Consider the following 22275-nt stretch of genomic DNA (forward strand, 5'->3'; position numbering starts at 1 on the left):
TCTACAAAAATGCTTCAAGTTGCTTAAGGGAGAAAGAAGTCTAACATGAATTTTGCAAGAACTATCCTGAGTGTTGCAATCCTCACAGTGCTCTGCTGTAGAACTTCTTAACAGTTATACCCAGTTAAACACTATCACTTTTTTTATTCTTTCATTTATCAATATTGCAAACATAAAACCTTATAAATATGGGGCAGCCCTTAGAGAGGCAAAGAAAAGGTGAGTGAGTAGAAAATCTCTGGGAAGGCACTGCAATAAGCACAGAAATGTTAAAATAGGATTCCAACTAGATGTAAGAAAATTACCAATATTTTTTAGGTAAGTAAAGTGAATTTGATTTTAGAATGGTTAGAAAAGCCATGATGAGAGAAGTCAAATTCTGCTGGAGCCCCTCCTGAGAAGCCCTGATTTGATTAGATGATTAAGCCACGTGTTAGCCAGTGGAAGCTGCCTTCAGTTAATAAATAAATGTGAATAAATACTTAATACAAGTATGAACGAAACAAAAGCAGTGACCAGCAATAGATATTAGGAAATTAGTTTCCGTATTTTAAATGTATCATTTTCAGAGCTATCAAAATCAAGTTTGTTTTCAAAAAGGAAATGAACACATCACTGGATCCTTGTGCAGCATTCAGTAACTGAACAGAAGTTCTCTTACAAGCAGCAATTCTTTGGACAACAGGCTAATTTTTGCTTTTATTTTAAGAACCACAAGAACGTTGCTTCACTTTTGATGGAAAGTGACCGGCTGATCAATAGTCTTCCCCAGGTGAAGTGGACCGAGAGAGCTGTGGCCGTGGCATCTAGGCTACAAGAAGAATGCTTAACTTTTATTGTGGCAAACTTTCTACATGTAGTACAAAGTGAAGGCTTCTATATTCTGCTGCAGGTAAAAGTGCCCTCAAGTTGCTCTGTTTCCAAATAAATTGTATGACATCACACTAGGCCAGGCTGTTAAATAATCAGAATAGGTTCAACTTTTGCTTCAACACACAATTATATGGGGAAAAAAATAGGCAATGCTAAGTTTAAGTATCGTTAACCCATATTAAGGGTTAATACCTCTTTTGAGTGTGTGCCTCAGTTAGAGTAAGCGTTCACAGAAGAACTCAGTGAGACAATCTCTGTGTTGCATGGAGACAAGTATATACACAAGCTTCCCGAACTTCGAGCTCCTGGACTGACAGCTTGTACTTATAGGAATAACTATTGGCAGCATACTCAAACTTCCACTGATTTTTTTGTTGCAAGAATTTGGCAATGCCACAGATCCTAGTTAGAAAATACCTGTTCATAGCAGGTAAATTCCTCCAATGGAAAAAAAAAAAATGTGTAAAGGGTTAAAAAAATAAATATGGAGATGTTAAAACATTTTGTCTTTGAATTTAGAGTTTTCTGTGGAGACAAATTCATCACAGCATGTTTGTTCCTAAACTCTGGATTAGCAGGAGGTCTCAACACTATTCATTAGATGCCCAGAGTGGAGCATGTATGTAATGGATGCACGGGAAAATGCTCAACTTTTGGAATGCTTCCTGCACTGACACAGCAGCAGATTCTCTCTGCTAAGTAATGCTTTTGTGGATGCAAAGTACATTCTTTTGTTTTAAACATTTGCGTTCTGTTGTTTTCTCAGGCACAGGCAATGAGCAGCAAACCTGATCTCCTAGAACTAATTTTTAATGCAATTGAGAAAAATACAAATAATGAAAATAGCTGCTTTCTTCTTGTAGCTGTGGATACGTTGTTGGACTCTGCAGACGTGAAGGAGTTGGTAGGTTTTGCAACGTGCAGTGTTTGTAGGACAAAGTACTCAGGTATTTACACTTCAGAATTCCAGTTGCATGATGTAGTTTGAGTTCAGGTGGCACAGTCCTGCAGTTGGGCAGAAAAGCATCTGCATAAATGCAAGGACCTGCTGGTCATCTGCCTAAGATATTGGCATTTATTTAGCGGACATCAATACCTTTTTCTTTTAAGGAGAAATACTATATATGGCAATAACAAGGTGTATTACTGAGAATGTAAGTCCCACGGGCACTACTGCTCTGCTGATCATTACTGTCGCCTCAGATTTGTCGTGAGGGAAATGTTATGAAAATGTTGCATTACGTGAAACTTACAGAGTAAGGGAGCATCATTTGACTGTGCATCTTTTACCCTTCTTTTTGTAAAAGTCCCAGCTATGATTTTTTTTGTTTCAGACTTCTGAAGCAAGGGGTGCCTGTCAACCAAGTGTGTGTTTTTTGGACTGAGCTGTCAGTCTCTGTTTAACATGTCATGTATATATTCCCACAATCTAAATAACGAACAAAGATATTTAAACTGTGGTTGGCTGGGGATAATTCATGAATAATATGACATACTGATTAAAATCCAGAATGATGCTACAAGCAAAGAATAAATGCAAAATGAATTACTGCAATCTGGTGCTATTATAGATCTTGGTAAAAGCAATGAAAATTTAATCAGATACATTATTTTTCCCTGGAGTATTTGACCTTGTTGTGACACAGCTGACAGTAAAGAACTATTAAGGGGTTCATTAAAAAAAAATAGGAAAAGAAAGAAGAAAAAAATAGGATGTAGTGTTTTCTAGTGCTTTAGTCTGCCTTGAAGAGATTTGATGTCAAAGTACTGTAAAAATTACCACGGTGGGCAACAATCCTTCAAAAACAGCATCTCTATCTACCAGGCCATTATAAAATAAAAGTGATGACATCATTGATCTAGCTTAGGGAGTAAGTAGATTCTGAAAGGAATAATGACTGGTTGCTATGACAATATGCCTCTCGCCAGCTGCTGATTTGTTACTTGAACACAGGGTTTTACGTGCAAGATCCAGGCTCTGCGTGATAAGCTCTGGGTCTTCCTGGTTCAGTCTTTTTATGCTGTTCGTCACACAGAAGGCTGGAAGCTGATGCGGCCAGACCATCAACAGAAAATACAAGCAGGTATGTCTGGCATCAACTGGCATTAGAATTTTTTTAGTAATCTGTTTAGCAGATAAAATGTAGGTGATATTGTGGAGCCAGATACAAATTAAAGCTGGTTTGTCATCCTATGGGTTTCTGAAATGTTATGTTAGAATAGATGCATAATAGCATGCGTAGGTAGTTTTAAATGTAGAAATCAGTAAATCTTCCCTGCTTTTATTTTCAGGAGAGCATATACTGGGAAGCAGAAATACCTAGATTGATTCTACTCTTGTTTGCAGCTACTCTAAATCATTTAAAACACTGCAGTGGGATTAAAAGCCTTATCTGTCTCATTTTTAAGGAGATAAGCACCATGGAAATATTAAATGTACACAAAACAGAGGATCCGTTCCATGAATTCTGTTTCTGTCCTTTATCTTATTCTACATAATGCATAAATTTTGCTTGTCTCTTGCATAATGCTTCTCTCGGGCTCTGGGAGTAAACGCAGCCAGCTTGCCTTCACAGTTGATTGGTATTGTGACATTGTGTGTGCTACTGCAGAGAGCCCCTAAGGAGCTGCACAGTGTTCACTAAAAATTGTAGCAGGCAGCACTCCCAACAAAAAGGAGTTTTTGTTCTGTGCGTTTCTTTGTTTTGAAGCCCACAAGTATCCTGAGGGTGCGGAACCAACCATGGAGTTTGGGCTGCGGCTGAGTATTAGCTTTGACGGTACAATGCTGTAACAGGAAAGAATGTTTAAGACCTCTTTAAAATCAAAGCACTTTTGATTCAAAGAAGGTAAACATTTCAGTGTTCTTTTTGTTAAAGACTTCAGGAGATAGGCTGTGGGAGCTGCAGAGCTGTTTGTGCCGACAGGCTGATGAAAATTTTATTCCAGAATTACAACATGCTGAGAGAAAGATGCAGCGTCAGTCTTGGAGCGTGATTTTGGGGTGTAGTCAAATAAGAGCTCGCTGTTACTGGAGAAAACAGATTTGTGATTGTTTTTTTCTGGATTATGAAGTTCGTCTGAAGCTAAGGAGCTGGCTTCAGAAAACAGAAGGGTCTGTTTGCTTTGTTCATATGATTGTTCCCTTATTGTAAATAATGTTCAAACTGTTTTATGCTAGAGCTTTCAATATGAAACAAAACACTTAAGATTGAGGTGTGCCTTAGTTGTCCAAACTCCATCTTGCCAGATACTGTTTTGCTTTCTTCTAGATTAAATTGTAATCCGGAGTTAGCATACATGTTATTTGTAAACAGCAGGGCTGCATGAATTATCTGGTTTTAATTACAGGCAAAAAAAGTCACATAATACTGGTAGACAAATTTTAATCTTCAAGTGAAATTGGGCTCAGATGATTTAAATTAACTTCTGTCTTAAAGATTTCTGGCAATGGAGGTGTGTCTTTTAGGATTTTAACCTAACCATTTATATAGAATGGGTGGGAACACTGTAACAGGAGGAAAAATGCCACAAGAAGACAGATGATATTGTGGGTTTTATCATTCACAACGTGTCTTGTGCTTTCTTAGGCACAGGTTTGCATGGATTTTATCTTAATGTGTTAGTATGTATTAAAGTGCAGAGTCATTGCTGGAAAAGAATTAGGTCCCCGGGGTGCCATTTTCAGCATATCTTTTCTTCTATGATTTTTACAGCACTACAGTTAAAAATATTTTTGTTACCTTACATAAGAATTCAACAGAATTTTTGTTTCATTGTTACACATGGATACATTTTTGTGTATGTACAAATATACATCAGAGCACGAGGGACTGAATGATTAATTTTTAGTAACATTACTTAAAAGCTCTTTTTCAGCTGAAACATTTGGGAAAAAAAAGAAAACCGTATCGATTCTGGGTGCCTACACTGACTATAAATATCCTTTTCTATTCTGTAACCTCAATTGATTTAAAAGCTTTATTGAAAAGCGCTTCTCTCCCAGAGTAGAACAGGCAAAAAAAAAAAAAAAAGCATTCAATGCCTGCAAATTTCACATGACAATCACAGGGATTGCTCTCATGACATGCAGCTATATGCTAGTTAGAGAGGCACCGTGACCTTACTGTGTACATTCAGATTTGGCTTTGCCACTGTTGAAAATTAATATAATTTAGCTTACTGTAATCAATTTCCTATTTAAATAGTATAATTTATAGTTGTCAGTAAATCACTTAAAAGTCACTCTAATTCTGACAGTCTCTCTTTTTTGTAAATTTCTGTACACACTTTGTAAGGCCTCAGTACACTTCAAGCGTTACATGAGGTCAGACTGGATCAACAAAAGTGTGTTTTCTGTTTCCCTATCTCCACAGTAAGGGTTAAACAACTTGCTTGTGGCCATGTGATGTTACAGAGATCACATTTCTCTTTCCAAACGGAAAACCATATTTTTCCATTTAACGTTTTCCATGTCACCAAAATTAGCCTTCATAAAATAAGGATGAATTGTTCTCTGATTTCAAATGAGTGCAGTCTGAATTGTTCAGTTTTCTTTTCTGCTAAATGGTCAATAAAGGGCTTTTCCTTCTTCCAGCCGCATTTGACAAGGGTGATGACAGAAGACTTGCCAAAAAACCTGTATTCACTAGTTCTCAGGTAAACTTCATCTCCAAATATCAGAAGTACTCAGAAGCTTGAAAACATAACTCTTTTCATTGTTTTATATTCAATATGATTTGTCTAATTTAATTAGCAGATTTTCCTTTTGGAGAATTTGTATTCCATTGGTGAAATTCAGTTTCTGCACAATTAGTAACGTCCATTATTTTGAAACCTCTCAGGACTTGGCTTTATGCAGATAAGCTCAAATAAAAGATAGGAATTTGTGTTCAGAATCTCACATTCCCCTGTTGCTACGTAATGAAACTGATCTGTTTCCCAGGCCAAATGGTTTGCTCCTGAGCTAATGAATCTCTGCTGCTGTCACAGCCATGGCAGCACCGTGTCTGTTCACTCCCTGCCCTGAAAAAATGTTCCTCTGGTCTCAACAACGCTTCTGTTGAGATTTACACTCAAAGTTACATTACTGTTTATAGAAAACTAGCATGGTTTTCATATGATCTGATGGTCATGGATACAGTGTGATTACATGAAGATTCCATTTCATGTACTTAATTCTCCCATCTTTCAGAATGGCTTTGCCTGAGAGCGAGGATAATTACTGTCACTTCTCTAGTGGAGACACTGTTTGGTAATGGTTAAGAAAGAAACACATGAATTTTAAGTTAATTCTTATGTCTGTAGTAATGTATAGCCTTTATTCCTCTTTGGAAAATATGCATAAGTAGCTAAAAAAAACCAAAAGTTTTCTTCCATCATCAGGCACTGGTCATACACATAAAACAGACAAATTTGTATGAAGACTTTTTTTTTAACCTCTGAAAGGCAGCAACCTGATCTGAAAATATAGATCTTAATTATTTCACTTTTGAAGCTTGTTTTAGATTCCTGTACTATTTATGAAATAGCTGACTCAGAAATTAAAGATTACCATTGCTTAGTGTGATAAATTTCTTCTGTTTTCCTTCGGATGCTTTTTCTCTAGCTAAATAAATCCACCACTGAATTTGCTGGTAAAAGGAATACTTCTTGGACAGAACACGGCAAGAAAGATTGCTGGGGAGATTCTCCCACTAATCGGGATAAAATGAAATCTGATGGATTAGGAGCATCTGGACATGCATCGAGCACCAATAGAAACGCCACTAGCAAGACTTCAAAGCATGAGGATGTAAAGGGAAAAGATGGCAAAAAAACAGTTTCCAAGCTTAATAAAGATTCAAAACCTGGGGAAAAAACTACTTCACCAAAGGCTAGAGCTGTTATAAAAACAAAAATAGAAAATAATGGAAATGCAAAGGCTGAAAGCATGCTTGCCAAGCAAGATGCTGAAAAGACATCCACTTCAAGTGGACAAAAAAATTCAGGAAGTGTCAAAGGATTAAAGAACCATGAAGGAAAAACAGCAGGTGCCAGACCTAAAGTGCTGACGGTAACCTCAAGTGTGCCCAGCAAAACAAAGCCATTAAAAAAAAACACTGGGAAGGAATCTCCATCCACCGCAACTGCAGCAGGAACATCCAGCAAGTTAACAAACTCCAGCACAGATATCCAGGCTGCCAGTGAACAGACAGAAGAATCCAAAGAGGAAAAATTGGCAGAAGAAGGAAAAAAACATACTGGTAATTTTTATATATATATATATTTATATATTTATATATATATATGTATAAAATTATATATTATATAAATTATATATTTATTTCCCAAAAAAGTCTTCTGAGCTGTCCCAGGCCAGCCAGACACTGACAAACTCCCTGGGGAAACCTTAGAAGAAAACTATAGATTGATACAAGTCCCCTTTCTTTCCCTGTAAGCGAATATTAACTCTAGAAAACAGTATACTATTATATACTTTCCTAATTAGTATATTATTAGTATGCTAGTAGAGTATTAAATTCATAGACTTTGTTTTTTAAAAATCTGTCCTCAACTGATATCCATATGAAATGCTGTAAGTTTTACAGGTTTAGCATCGATCTGATTTTCAACTGCTGACCTTCATATGTTAGACTTTTTTTTTTAGTGATATGCACTGCATTTATCTGATAATTAAGTTAGAATTTACTTCACAACAGTGATAACGAAGTCTTCTTTGAAGACGTCAAATGGAGTTGCCAACAAAAAAAAAAAAGCTGATCCTGAAGTTAATATCACAACAAGCAGGTTTGTTACAAATCAGCACGGTGGGTTTTGTTGGTGTGTGTGCATGCATGCTTGTGAAATGGTATTTTTTTCAGTTGAACTGTTACACTTGCTATTAAAAGTCAACATGTTCTTTTTAACCTGAGAATATTTCAGAATGACTGTCTATCACGTGTTATTAACAAAATATTGAGTTAGTGGTTGGAGCTATTTTGCAAATGAAAGATTGGCTTGTTTTTTCTATTGCTTTTTTTTAATGCTAATTGTTTGAATGTTGTTATAGGTCATTCAGAATTCTGCATACTGGAACATTTAATGACTACCCAAGGTGTTGTAAAATTATCGTTTTGGGGATAGCTTAGACTGAGCTGCAAAAACACTGGACAGGAAGAAGTTCAAACCCTGTGAAATATTACACTGGTCATTTGTATTTTGATATATGAGTGTGTACGTGTGCCTGTATGCATATATGCACATATATAGGTGAATGTATATTTTCTTTCCAAAAGAAGTATACCTTTTAGGTTGGATTTTCAATGTTTTTATGTACGTGTATAGATTTAAACACATATACTGCTTGTTTAAATGCAATCAAACATTGCTAATCTTGAAAATAATGCAAATGATTTATTTGCAGTCTAACAAAAAAAACAGCTGGAAAATTGTCCAGTGAACAGAATGCACAGGCTGTTCTAAAGAAGAAAGGGAATGGGAGCAGCAATGCTGCAGCACAGCAGAAGGCTCAGGACACACCTACCCATTCTCCTAAGAGCCAAGGTATAGTTTCACACTGCAATGAAACAGCCCTCTGTTATTTTTTTTTTTTTCTTTTTACTGCAAGCATTGGCAAAATCTTGTGAGCAATTCTGTTTTCCGTATTTCACTTTTGGTGACAGCCCTAACCAGTGAAATGTATCCAAGTGTCAATTTTAAAATATTTGAAGAGACGGCCTACAGTTTCACTTGTTGTTTTCTTCTGCTTTGATATGCTTTGCAGAGCCTTTTACTTGCAGTTACCTTGTGCCACTGCAACTACAACTAGCATTATGTTCAACCAAAATCTGTAGGTCAAGCATTTATAATTAGCACAGAAGATCAGGACTGCAGACAGCTTCTTGAAGCATCAGTTTATGCCACCCTTTTTACTGATGCCCCCCAGAAATCACTCTACTGATGCTGACCTGTCTCAAACTAATTTCCACCACAAGTGTGGGAGATGACTTTATAGAGCACAGAGAAGAAACTCAGCATTACAGAGATACAAAGCATTCAGGATGGATGGAGCTGTTCTTAATCTCATTTGAAGCTGGCACTCACCAGCAGTGGTAGGAAAGCATGTTCAAGTTGCATTATCCTATATGCATTATGATACAGAAAACATAGATCCTGTCAGTTTATGGTCATTAGAGATCTTGCAGCATTGTCAGGCAGAGCAGGGATATTAATTCTGGTATTCTAATCACATTATAACTAATGTAATTATTTTCTGCCTTCTCTCATTTCCTCTACAATATAAATTACATACAGTACTCATCACTTCCTGTGCTAAAATGCTGTGCGTGTGCAGTGTTTTTATCCCTATCAGATAGCTGCTGCTTTTTGCTCCAGTGATGGCTTCTTCAGCAACAGGTCACATTCCTTTATGTCTACAAAGTGCTTTAGTTCCAAAGATGGTATGTTAAATACAAGATGCTGTTTTCATCTTGTGTTTATATTTAAGATCTCTGCTCTTTGTGCTTTAACAAGCTTTCCATTCTCTAGTTGCACAAAAGCCTGAATAACCTGCTTCTCAACACAAACACACACAAATACAAATTCAGTGCATAAATGTTGACTACAATGTACAATCTTTATTTATAAACTTATTTTACTGTCTGCTAGGAACTATGGGGGAGTCACCAAACTCACTGAAATCAGGAGTGTCTCCAAAACACAATGAAGAAAGAAATGTAGCACAACATCTGGTTCAGACAGCACCCCCAGAAAAACATCCTTCGGCCAAGAAGAAGAGTATTAAGCCATCACAAACACCTGTAGCAAAAGCCACTGCAAAAATCGTAACGCCCAAAGCTCAAGCTCTGTCAAAGCATGGTGAGATAACAAACAATAAAGACCCAAAACCAAAAACAGCTGGGCAATCTGTATTAAAATCTCAGTCCTCTACCCCAAAACATTCAAGGTGTGAATCTCCTGTTGTCCAGAAGAATATGCAGACCTCTGAGCACAGAAGTCCAGGACAGAAACTTGGAAAAAATGCAGCTGATGTGGCAACTGTTCAGTCTCATGACAACAATGAATGCAGTTCTGCAAAGCAAAGTGAATGTCTGAAATGTGTGATGGGAGGTAGCAGAGAAGATGAGCTCCTGGCATCTTGTCAGCCCGATAAACAAAAGTTATTGGATACTGAAGACGGAGAATACAAAATACAATCAAAATCTTCTTTAGTTATAGGAGAAACGGTTTCTAAATTGCATGTTTCACTGCAAAATGGAATGGAAGCAAGAGAAATCTGTGGGGATCAGGCTGAAATTAATCAGAATGAAGACAGAAATTTAGCTGATAATACTGCTGAATTTTGCTGTCATGCACAGTCTACCAGTGATGGATACTCAGACTTTTCCAAGGAAACAAATCAAAATGCTGCTACTTCAGAAGAATTGGTAGAACAGCCAAAAGCAAAAAAAGTCTGCACGGAACAAAGTGATCAATTAAGCACTGATACGGGTCTTAACCATAGTGAAAACATTTTACCAAACTTTTCCAAAGGGATAACTAATAAAGAGGATGTAACATCACCTCCTCACATTCACATGGAGGGATTTCGTCCAGCTGATGAGTCATGTGGCGCATCAGCCTTGCCTGAATACAAATCAGGTACAGTAGATTTAGATGATGTTTCAAAACATTCCATAGAACAAACAAGAGACAAATGTTCACATAATTACACAGAGTCTATTGATCCCACAGAAATGCCAGAAAACCAGGAAAATGCAGAAATTCCCTTTGTGGACCACTGGAATACTGGTGCGCTAGATCCAAAAGAGAGTCCTGAATCAGATACTGGCAGTGCAACCACATCCTCTGATGATATAAAACCAAGATCAGAAGATTATGATGCTGGAGGCTCTCAAGATGATGAAGGATCCAATGAGAGAGGCATTTCTAAATGCAGCACCATGTTATGCCATGATTTTCTTGGAAGAAGCAGCAGTGACACCAGTACACCTGAAGAATTGAAAATTTATGACAGCAGCCTTAGAATAGAAGTCAAAATGAAAAAAGAAGGCTCTGATCTCTTCCGTGTTAATTCTACAAGTGATGATGAAATACCAAGAAAAAAACCTGAAATTTGGTCTCATCAAGAAAGTGCAAGGAACAGAACCAGAGAAACTGAAAATTCTACTTTTGGCAATGCACCGTTTACTCAGGAAGCAGACCAAGTTTCTTCTTCTGCTGATGAAACAGAAGATGACAGATCTGAACCAGAAAATGTTGCAGGAAACATTCTTTCATCAAACGTTCCTGCTCAGCAGTTCCAAGGAATTGATAATTTAGCTTTCGAAGATGCAACAGAAAGTGCTACTGCAAGTCAAGAGTTTTCTAAAACTAAAAGTTTCAAACGATCTGTTTTACTTTCAGTGGATGAATGCGAAGAATTGGGATCTGATGACAGAGTGGAAACTCACACTTCACGTCAGCATTCAATAGATTCTCTTACTCCTTCAGACGTATTTGACAGTGTTTCCCAGGAGCACCATGGAAAGACTTTTTATTCAAGATACTCATTGGAAATTGAAGATGGATTCTTGGATTGCAAACAGCCTAAGGATCAAGACAACAGAATGGATGAAAGTGAAAGTTCTCTCCAACATCTTCATGGTACTGAAATCCCAGGGAAGGAGGATAAAGCTGCTTCAATGACTGAACAAAACTGTGCAGAGGAAGTACACTCAGTAGCTAGTCCTTGTCCAGGGGAAAAACTAAACACAAAGAATGAAGCGGCTACTGAATTTCAGCAGTGCAATAAATACTTAGACAATGATGCAAAATCTCAAGAAAGACCGTGTCATCTGAATCTTCATCAAAGAGAAACTAATGCTGATGTGCAAAAGAGCAACTCTGCAAAACCTGCAGAAGCCAGTAAGAATCAGATACTGACTCAGGAAGGCCAAGTGAGAGACAGTCAACCAGCACCTACAGAATACGCTAATACTGATTTACTTCCAGGTAATGTACAGAAATAGAAACATTCAGTCGTTCAAAAGCAAGTTACTAGGGAAATCTTTGGCAATTTGTATGGGATTGAATCCTGAACTGAAGTAATTTTGGCTAAAATTACATTAAATTTAAATATTTTTAAGTATTTCACTTTGGTACAGAATGATTGTCTGAAATATCCGTAAATACTGTGCTGTTCAATGAGAAACGTTGAAAGAAATTTTAATGTAATGCTAAAAGAAAGATTGGATGCAGATTTCTGTACTTAAGTTATTTTTGATCCAATCTAACATTGACAGCATCTGATGGAAACTTAGTATTTGTTTTGTCTGCTTGACAACATATAGTATGTCTGAATGGGATGTGCAATAACTACAGTAATAACCTTAACTAAAGCGCACTGAACTGTTTACCTGCACAGCTATATGCATTACTGTTGTAATTTATTTATTTATATATTTCACATAAATTTGGATCCTTCTCCCACTGAATATAACTATTTGCCATATTCATCAGTGGGAACAGGTTTGAATTCTGACTTAGAGCTTTTGAGATGTCTACGATTCTAAATTTTACCAGTAAAAGCTTATTTCCTAAAATAGAGATTATACTTAGAACTGACGCTTACACATAGAAAAGTTCTAATTTGTTTCATGTGGCTAGATGGAATACTTGTCTAGTTGTTTTGTGTTTTGTCTTCTTTATACCAGTAACTCAGTCTGTTTATCTCATCAAAAATATACAATAGTGTTATCAACTATTGTGTATTCAAGAGTAATGAAAAACTGATGATGATCTATGTTCAGCCAGACTACATAAAAAGAAGACATTAAAAGCTGTACTTTTTTTTTTTTTTGAAGTTTGCTTGCCCTTGCCTGCAGCTGCCCTTGCATGTGCAATGTGGAAATAAGCCTGTGGATAAACTATTTTGTTTTTAATTCTTTCCTAAGCTGACATGGCTTAAGTCACCATACAGTAATCATTCTCTATTAATTATCTCCATGCACCTCCTGGTCTAAATTTAATTTATGTAGTAAATGAGAAGTTTCATGTGCATTAAGTGTGTATTTACATTGTCATTTTCTGTATCAGAAACTTAATTATGGAGGTTATTGTTAATTATCAGTGGTGATTGCTGCTTTAACTTAATTTATAAACCATACTTTGTTTTCTATATAGGAAATAAATGCCTAAAGTTTTGTCAATTTTGTATAACCCTCCATCATTCCCTTTATAACCTGGTTGGATTATCTTTCCTCAATGAGTTAAGTTTTGCTCTACACAACCCTTGAGGGGAGGATCATCTGCAATTTTTACATTGTACAGTATTGTGAATTATTTCAGGAGACATAGATGATTATGACACAATGGCACAAACCTGCATGTATGAGCATCGGCCTTCAAAAACCCTTTCTCCAATATATGAGATGGATGTTGGAGAAGCAATTGAACAGAGGATGGATTCAGAAACAGCAGTTCTTGACGTGGATTTTGAAGATCAGCAGTTTGTAGAACAGGACTGGACTCTTCTCAGGCAACTGTTATCTGAACAGGACTCAAACATAGGTTTCAAAAACTCTGTTCCTGAAGACCTTAACTTAGCACAATGTCTAATCAATCAGACGCTGTTTCTGGCACGAGATGGTTCAAATCCTCAGGGTACATCACAAGTTGACACATTCAGTAGGTGGACTGAGCTTATGTCTCCACTTGATGATTCTTCAGCAAGCATTACAGTGGCAAGCTTTTCATCTGAAGACTGTTCTTCCCCTCAAGGGGAATGGACAATTCTTGAACTGGAAACTCATCATTAAGGTGATCAAATGTTTGCAACCTAACTCCAACCCGTTCCCCAAATCTATTTTTGATGTGTTGTTTCCATACAGTGAAATACTGCATCAGTCAAGAACAAGCAATTCTTGGTACTGAGGCAATCTTTCTGATATGAGGTAAATATGTTAATTTATAATCTAGATTTAATTGCAAGTACAGAAATTTTTCAGGTCTTAACCGTATGTCTTTTCTAAAATGAACTTTGAGCATGTATTTTCTAGACTTGTTAGAAAAATTAGATGACATGAAAGAAAGATCTTGGTCTCCTCTCTACTTTTATCTTCCTTTTGGCCACTTCATATGCTCATTGAGCAAGAGATCAAAGATAACTGCACCTTTAGTAGGGCTACTCCCTCCTTTTTTTCTTCTCCCTCCCTATATGGTGACTTCATTTTACAACAATAAAGATTCAGACTGGTTATGTCAAAAGGTCATGAGTGCCAACACTGCTTTTAATACTAGAAACATATTTTTGTTCACAGAAGAGGTTTCAATAGGAATCCTGTTTGGGCTTATGAATAAGAACAGATTTTCATCTGTTGCTGCCAGACTTCATATTTTACTACTTATTGTTTGCTTTGTTTACAAGTTTCTAATAATTTTTTAATGTTATTCCCTTCAAATACTTCTATATAAAGGGTCTGTGCTAGAGGAAGGGCATCATTTCTTTCTTGAAAATGTACTTAAGTAAATATTTTTGTAATGGCATAGTACAGTAATTGAGAGGAGTTGGGAGAATGCTGCTCGTGTTTGAAAAACAGCATGTCTGATATTTGTGAAAGTATACATTTCAAGACCTGGTAGAAGTTATCTAGTCTGGTGACTCTTGTCTTTCACACAGTTGAAAACCTGAAGTATTCTACCTCCTCTTAGTCACCAAGAGGAAAAGTGCCTTCATAAGAGCCATATGGCAGTAAGAGGCTACTAATGGTTTGGGGTTTTTTTGTTAGAACTGTTTAAGATAAACATACAACGTGTGCTGACTATAACCATTGGTAATAAGGTCAGTTTTGCAAGCTTTTGTGTAACTCTGACAGTGCACCTTAATTTTGTTTAGGAACTTCATTTATTTTGTTCATGATCAGAAACTCTCAGCTGTGTCAAAATATGACTGAAGACATACCTTGTCTTATCTTTGGATTTGACATAATAAAGAGCTCTGAGGCAAAACATCTACTCAAGAATGCTACTTTGTTGCATTTCTGATACAGAAGCAAAAGTGATGTTTTCCACAAAATAATTGGAAGAGAAAAATTAGGTCATTCTTTAACATCAAGAAAGCAGGGAGAAAAAAAAGTTAGTTTTCCTTTCTGTTTGACAATGATCTTAAAAACCCATGGAAGAAAGATATTCAACATGATAATTAAAAACCTTTCCCGTACTACTGAATTGAAAAATAACTGACAACTAGCCCACAAAGCTTCACATGTGTTGTACTGGAATACAATCATATTACAGGGTTGTGGGTGGGTTTTGTTTGTAGTTAATTTTCATACTACAGCTGAGAAAGCAAGACAGATTCTCTTCTCAAGTCCCCACTGATGCTGGTGCTATTTCTGCAATAGTTTTGTAGTAGACCAGTGCGGAGAACTTGGTGTATTATTCAGTTGATGTATACTGATGTAAGAACAGAATTCAGCCATGCAGTTTCTGTAGAAGTAGCAGGAAGAGAAAGTCGTATTGTTTTTAATTCATACTACCCGACTGCCTGTGAGCCTTAATCAGACCAGTATCCCACTGGCTAGACACTGTACAAACACAGAATGAAAGCAAGGACTTCCACAGAGTGGTTGTAATCCCAGTTAAGACAAAAGATTTAAAAAAAAAAAAAAAAAAAAAAAAAAATAGATGGAAAAGAATCAGAGTCAATATTTGCCCACCTGATTAGCAATGGTTTCAGTGCATCATCAGCTTGAATACTTTTTCTTGTCCTCTGTATTCATTATGGGAAGGGAAAGTGGGAGGGTAAGATTTGAAGACCAGATAATGAGGGACAAATCCTTGTTTGAAACCTTAATACACAGGCAATCAAAGCTAGCATCATGGGCCTCAAGTAAATTATAAGAGCTCCCACTGAGCTGCAAAGTGAAGACTGGGTATGTACAGCTGAGGAAAGAGCAGAGGGGAAGTCAGTGATGATACTGAAGAGACAACATAGTCAAAGCTATTGCTAAGGACTTCTCTTGGCAGTAGTATTTTAAATGAAACAGGGCAATACAGTTGCTTTTGTCAAAACCTAAGGTGAGAAAGGTACAGACAAAAGGTAACAAGTTACATGAAATTCAGTTATGTGTGGATAAAGATGTCTGTACCCTACAGGTACAGGAAGCTGAGAAAAATCAGAACAGGACTTAGACTTTACAGTGATGACCCTGCTCTTGCCTAACCTGAATGACATTTTACCAAATGAAAAAAAACCTGTTTAACTGTTTTTAGATGTTTAATGGATATGGATACATTAAGTTTAAAATAGGCTAGACTTTCAAAACATTATGTCAGTAGGTGTAATTACCATTCTTGCTTGGAAAAATAAGAGTCTAGATGGCACTGGAGGAGTTGTTATGACCATTTTTACACTTTACTGCTAGCAAAATTGTATTTGTGCAGCAAATCACATATTGTAGAGGATAAAAGCAAAAGCTGACGCTGAATACTGAAAGCATCGAGGAAAGCGGAGGTTCTTCTAAAGGATTTGCTCAAAACAGAATTAGGGAAGCTAAGGAAAGTATCAAAGATGGGGACAGGAGTCAAATGAGGAAGGAATAGCAGTGTTGAGGTTAGGTAAGAAAACGTTCCAAGATGCAATCAAAAGGAGATTCTGGCTTCTTTCAAAAGAATGGTCAGCAGATCCCATTGGGAAGAATATGAGAGAATATCAGTAAGGAAACTCTTAACATGAAGAGATACGTAATAGTTAGCAAAACACTTCAGTTAATGTATTTACTTTGGGTTTCAAAGGCATGAGATATTATATTCATGAAGTACAGCAAAAGAATTCAGTAAACAAACTGCTCACAGGAAACAGTTACTTCAGATAAAAATATGCACATTATAATAAAGATCTGAGTATTGTTGGAAAAGATTAGTAATAAAGTTCAAGAAATATGGCTTGCTGGCAATATTTTAATTTCTGGGTAATGTGTGACTTGAACATACATGTTTAATGAACTTATTCCACATTTTTCTTTGCAAGGTATTAGATCTATTTCAAAACAGTACTGAATTCTCAATTTTATTACTGGGAGGAGCCAGTGGGCAAGGAACTTCCCCTTTTTCTCACACATACACTGTTCATGAGTTCCCCTAACGCTGTCTGTCTTTCAGGAAACATATAACAAAAAATTAAATCACTTGTTCCAAGTACAGATTAAAGGAAAGTATTTTAAAATTGAGTTATGTCATCTGCAAAGTAATTGCTAGCATGCTCATCCTACTTTCAGTAATCTAAACCTTTGCATGAAGGAAGTAAGAACAGCTATTATGTCGCTCATCAGTTGCTCAGAACATTTGAATAGACATAGTCTTGCACCACTAACATCAAAGGAAAAACTCCTGTTGACCTCAGCTGAAGCAGGTTCAGGACTTAGCTTTATTAAATGCATGTACTAGAAATGCTACTTTTCCAATATATGTATTTCACACTCCTCTGGTTTTTATTCTAACTTATAATATCTTACTATTGTAAACGTGACAAATGGCAGCTATAAAGACTTCAATTTAGGAGTCATAATTGTATGTGTTCTGTTAATATTTCATGACTAGAGTGATTTAACATTTGTACATTGATAAATGACATTCTTGCCAGGACTGTGCAGGAACTGAGGACAAAAGACAGAAGCAGCAGCCCTGTTAGAACAGATGACTCCATGAAAATGGGCTTTTAGATTTGAAAATGCAACATAGATAGAAGCTTTGATCTCTTGCAGCAAATTCATAGTGGTTTCCACCTGTATCTTTTGAACACAAGCTACAGAGACTGTTTTTCAAAAATAAGCTCTACTGTGCTCAGTTTTGGAAAAAAAATCACAGCTCCAATCCATTCACTTAAAATGAAGCTTCCTATCAGCAGCTACTGCATATGTTTAAGAAAACAACGCTTGTTACAGAGGAAGATAATTTACATTAAAAGTGGCTCTCAATTTCAAAAAAAAAAAACCTGGTTCCTATTTTTCTTAACTGTTGATAACTGTTAAGTGAATAAGCTATACAGGGCATGTATGCACATGCACACCTGTTTATTCTTGCATTTGACCTTCCCTTCATACTTGCTGTGTAATCATCTGCCCTGTATAGTCAATTAGGCTATAGTTCTGCAAATGTAAGTGAATGCACTTCAACATTTGCAGACTGGCTTTCAGGTTAAAACCTTTTCAGGTTCACTTCTCAGAAAGGGTAATGGAACTGGCACCGGGGGCAGGCAATATGCATATTCATGTTATGTGTTACTCAACTTAATGAGGCTCTAATCTTGATCAGCCATCTGGAAGCAGTTAAAGTATGAGATAATTAACAATGCAAAGCCATCAAGTTGCTTCCTTGATATATTGCTGGAGTTCCCAGCTCAGAAGACCCTTCAGATAGAGAAATCTAAGTTCTGCAATACAGCATTTTGCATTACACGCAACAAAAGACCTACTGCAATGTAATATCTTCAAGATCCAAAGTCTCAGTACTTGGGGCAGGAGGAGCAAGTGAATACTCTGGTCAATCTGAATAGACTCACATGCACAAACCCAGGGGCAATTCATCCAATCTTATGCACACAACTAAATGGGACATTGATGTTTTTTCAGCTCCCACTGAGGTTAGCATGAACAGTATCATATCCTGATTCTTGTAAATACAGATATTTTAAAGTATTTGAACAGAAAGATTGATAATCAGAATAAAGTTCTGGCTTATATATCACCTTAAAACCAAGCTGAGTAAGAGTGTAACAAATGACTGAAGTTCACATCCTCATAGCTGCAATCTTTACGTAGTGCCCTGGTACCACCCTGGGTTTACCCCAATCAAACACGTGTGATTATCTCAAACTCGTGCTTACTGAGATCGCTTCAGTTCTTCACTTTTTTATAATCCCCTCTGAACATGGCATGGCATCCTGCATCTCCATAGAATCCTAACAATGTGCTGAAGATTAACAGACAAACCAAATTCAGTGTAGGTAGCATCAAAACTTCGTTACCTTAATAGAATGAGGCAGCTTTCACACCTATGAACATAAGTCCCACCTCTTAGTGAAGTTTCCTATCTGTAACAAAATTCCTGCCTGTGTCGCTGTGGTAGAGCAAGAAATTCAAATCCCTGTATTTTGGACTATCACACTCCAGTAATTTAGATGAGTCTATTTATATAAGAGTAATAGGATGCAGTTAGAGAAGAGTTTTGAGTTGCTACCTGTAGTCCATGGCATTAAAATCCTTTTTATATTTTAACCATTTCATCTTTGGGAAAGTAAGGGGCATGTTAAGTTCTCAAACTGAATGCTTGCACGTTTTCAATTTGCTTGCTTTCCAAACATCAATTAGGACTGTAGCTGAGGCCCAAATAACCACATTTCCAAGTGATTCCTCATGAGCCCACTCTTCTGTTTCCAGAATCACTGTAGGGCTGTGTACTTCCACAAGCTTTCTTCCCCATGCTACATATTGGAAATTCTTAATTGATTTGTGTATGACAGATGGAAATAATAAATCCTATGTGTAACTTAAATGCTGAGTCATTGTACTTCATTGAGCGTGTGGGCTGCTGCCAAGGTTAGTTTTTAGCTCTGTAAAAAATGTTACTTACTTTTTATACCCATTCAGTGGACCTTTGGATCCACCTTCCTCCCCTTCAACAGGGAAAAAAATTACTTTTTCCTGGATCATATCAGAAGAGAACAAAACAGGTGATGGGTGTGAAGGTGCAAAAAAGTGTTCTCTTTAATATTCAAAAAAAGATGGTAAGTAGCTTTGTGACTGCCCAGCAAAATCTGATACCAGAAGGTACTGATTCATAATATGCAGGATATGTGCAGAGAAACATGAACTTTGTGAGAAATGTTGCCCTGTCATAAATTAGTTATTAATCCAAACACTTAAGCCATTATCTTCATCATATGGGAGGTCTAATCCCTCTTAGGCAGTAATAGAAGGATTTGGAGGTTCTCTACCATGCACCTAAGGGTTATTTGATATGCTGCCAGACAGGGCCCTATTCTTCCTCCCTGCTGCTGCTTCACCTGTATGTGAAACACACCATGAAGACACGTGCAAAAGGAGTGCTCTTATGAATTAAAAGAAGAGCTAGCAGAACATCACAGATGACCATAGCAGCAATAACTGCAAGTCATTAAGTGAGATCAACTCCTCTACCATAGAAAAGCAGCATAAAAATCGCAGAATTGTAGGGATTGGAAAGGACCTCCAGCTATCACGTAGTCCAAGCCCACCCCACAAAAGCAGGCAAATCCTTTCATTTAGAACTATTTTGGTTGCTACTTGATTCATTATTAGAATTCAAACCACATCCCTCAACGCACTGTTCAAACCCTCAAGAATAAGTCCAAAGCTGTAGAGAAACAGAAGGCCTTTCGTAACATCAGATACTTACAATGAGCACTGAATTGGCATAGGTATGATAGCAAAGCAGATTTTAGCTCTTAATATCAGGCAGCAGAGGATCCCTCAAAATCACTTTGTGGAAGAAATAACACTGTGAAAGTGGGGGGGGAAAGAATACTCTGAAAAATCTTTCAGACCCAGCTCCATTCAAACAGCCTGCTACTTAGATCAGGATGAACCATCTGAGCAATAATACAAAGAATGAAACAAATCTACTCACCTGTTAAATATATTTTTATATGAATTGTCATTTTATTCCATCTTAGTCTTTTCTGTCAGCATTGATGTAGTTCACTTAATGAATGTACACATTAAACAAATTCAAAGATATTGATTTATAACACAGCAGTGCTTGTGAATTAAATACAACCACTTCAACAACAGCTCCTGCTCAGTACTCCAGGGATTTCTTCAGTACAATGAAATACAAACTCATTCACTGTGTGCATGAATTTAAACTACAGATCAGCAGATGAGGTTTGATCCAGCTGACATCACAAAACTGCCTTATTATAACTGCATCTGTAGAGAATTCCTGATGTTCTCAACACCCTGATTTTTGCACACAGTTGGGCAGTCTAAAAAGGATCCACAGTGTCACAGGAAATGATTTCACAGTTCACTGGCCATGTCACAGCCATACAGAGACACCACAGTCCAGACACCCCGCATACTTGTTATTTTTCTTTAATGTGCTGACTTGCACATTTACGCTCGATAGAAATGTAAGAATTAGAAACATGACTTACTATCCAAAGCAGCACGACATCCCCACAGCCCTGCAGTAGGGGTAACTAACGCTGGGCGCAGGTGAGCAGCAGCGTGAATCCACTTCTTATTCGCCTGAAACAAGAGAGAGGAGTCATTTCTCAATCACTGCGACACCTTACTCAGCTCCTCAGCATGCCACCCAGCTTGCTATTTAACATGGACATGTTTTAAGCATTCTATAGAGCTTTAGAAAGAAAGGTTTTCACTATTATCTCTGATGTCCATTAGAAGTACTGGTTTCAATACACAGCCACTGGCTGAAGAACACAGCTGAAAACCAAGGCTTTTTTTTTTTTTCTTAAAAGTACTTCTAACAACTGCACTTCTCCTTTAGCGTAAGAAAGCAGCACTGTTCCCATTTATATAATGGAAACAGCAGCACCAATATTCAAACCCCTTCCTGGAAAAGCAGCGCTGCTCTTGCTTTCACACTTTTGTATTATTCCATATTTAGAGTACCACAGAAAACGACGCGGAACATTCATCCCAGAAACAGGCGCAGCACCAACTGCTCACTGCAGACGCTGCCCTCAGAGCGGCCCAACGACGAACACAAAGCACCGCCGTCACCGCTCACGGCGCCCCTCGTTTCGCCGCGATTTCCTCACACTTCCCTGTCCTTTATACAATCTAAAGGTACCACGCACGGCAGCAGGCTCTCGGCCAGCCCTGCAGCCACCGGGCCGCTACCGACACGTCTGAGCTCTTAGCAGGTGCGGCTGGGAGACCTTACTTTCTTTTCACTTAGAGCCCGCGAAGGAAGGCTGGTTCGGCAGCCACGCGCCACGGGCTGCAGCGCCTCGTGAGGGCCGCGAGGAAGCGGAGCCCCGGCCAGCAGCTCCGGGCTCAGCAGCGCCCTCAGGCCGGAGAGCGCCCCCCCGAGAGCGGGAAGCGCGAGATTCCGCCCCCCCCCCCCCCCCCCCCGAGGGCGGGAAGCGCCAGTGCTCCCTCTGCCTCAACTACTCACGGCCCTACGGGGCCTCCGGATTTGCACCTGTGCTCAAGACCAGGTTTGTCAAACGAACGGAGACTCTCAGAACGGAAACCGGGAACGAGGCTTCGCACAAAGCAGCTTGCTGCTCAGCAGGCTGCATGCCTTGGGTGTGCAGCTGTGCCCTGCCAGCACGCGGCTAGGAGTCCTCAGGCACTGAATCTCCCCAGCATTGCTTTCTTGAAGTTGTTCATTTGTTCTGAACCTCTGTCC

The 22275-nt window shown here is 37.9% G+C and overlaps 1 protein-coding gene across 2 annotated transcripts in view; it reads left to right on the forward strand.

Moving 5' to 3' along the window:
• BTBD8 (BTB domain containing 8) overlaps positions 1–19407 on the forward strand; it is a 36690-nt gene extending 17283 nt beyond the window's left edge. For both annotated transcript variants that reach the window (XM_048944725.1, XM_048944726.1), the window contains 9 exons: positions 710–892; positions 1640–1777; positions 2828–2957; positions 5471–5532; positions 6482–7118; positions 7575–7662; positions 8279–8418; positions 9523–11868; positions 13204–19407. In XM_048944725.1, the coding sequence (XP_048800682.1) occupies positions 710–892; positions 1640–1777; positions 2828–2957; positions 5471–5532; positions 6482–7118; positions 7575–7662; positions 8279–8418; positions 9523–11868; positions 13204–13673 (4194 nt within the window). In that variant the 3' untranslated portion in view covers positions 13674–19407. The remainder of the gene's footprint in view (positions 1–709; positions 893–1639; positions 1778–2827; positions 2958–5470; positions 5533–6481; positions 7119–7574; positions 7663–8278; positions 8419–9522; positions 11869–13203) is intronic.
• The last annotated feature ends 2868 nt before the right edge of the window (positions 19408–22275 follow it).

Source organism: Lagopus muta, chromosome 5 (assembly GCF_023343835.1).
Source record: "Lagopus muta isolate bLagMut1 chromosome 5, bLagMut1 primary, whole genome shotgun sequence".
Taxonomy (NCBI): domain Eukaryota; kingdom Metazoa; phylum Chordata; class Aves; order Galliformes; family Phasianidae; genus Lagopus; species Lagopus muta.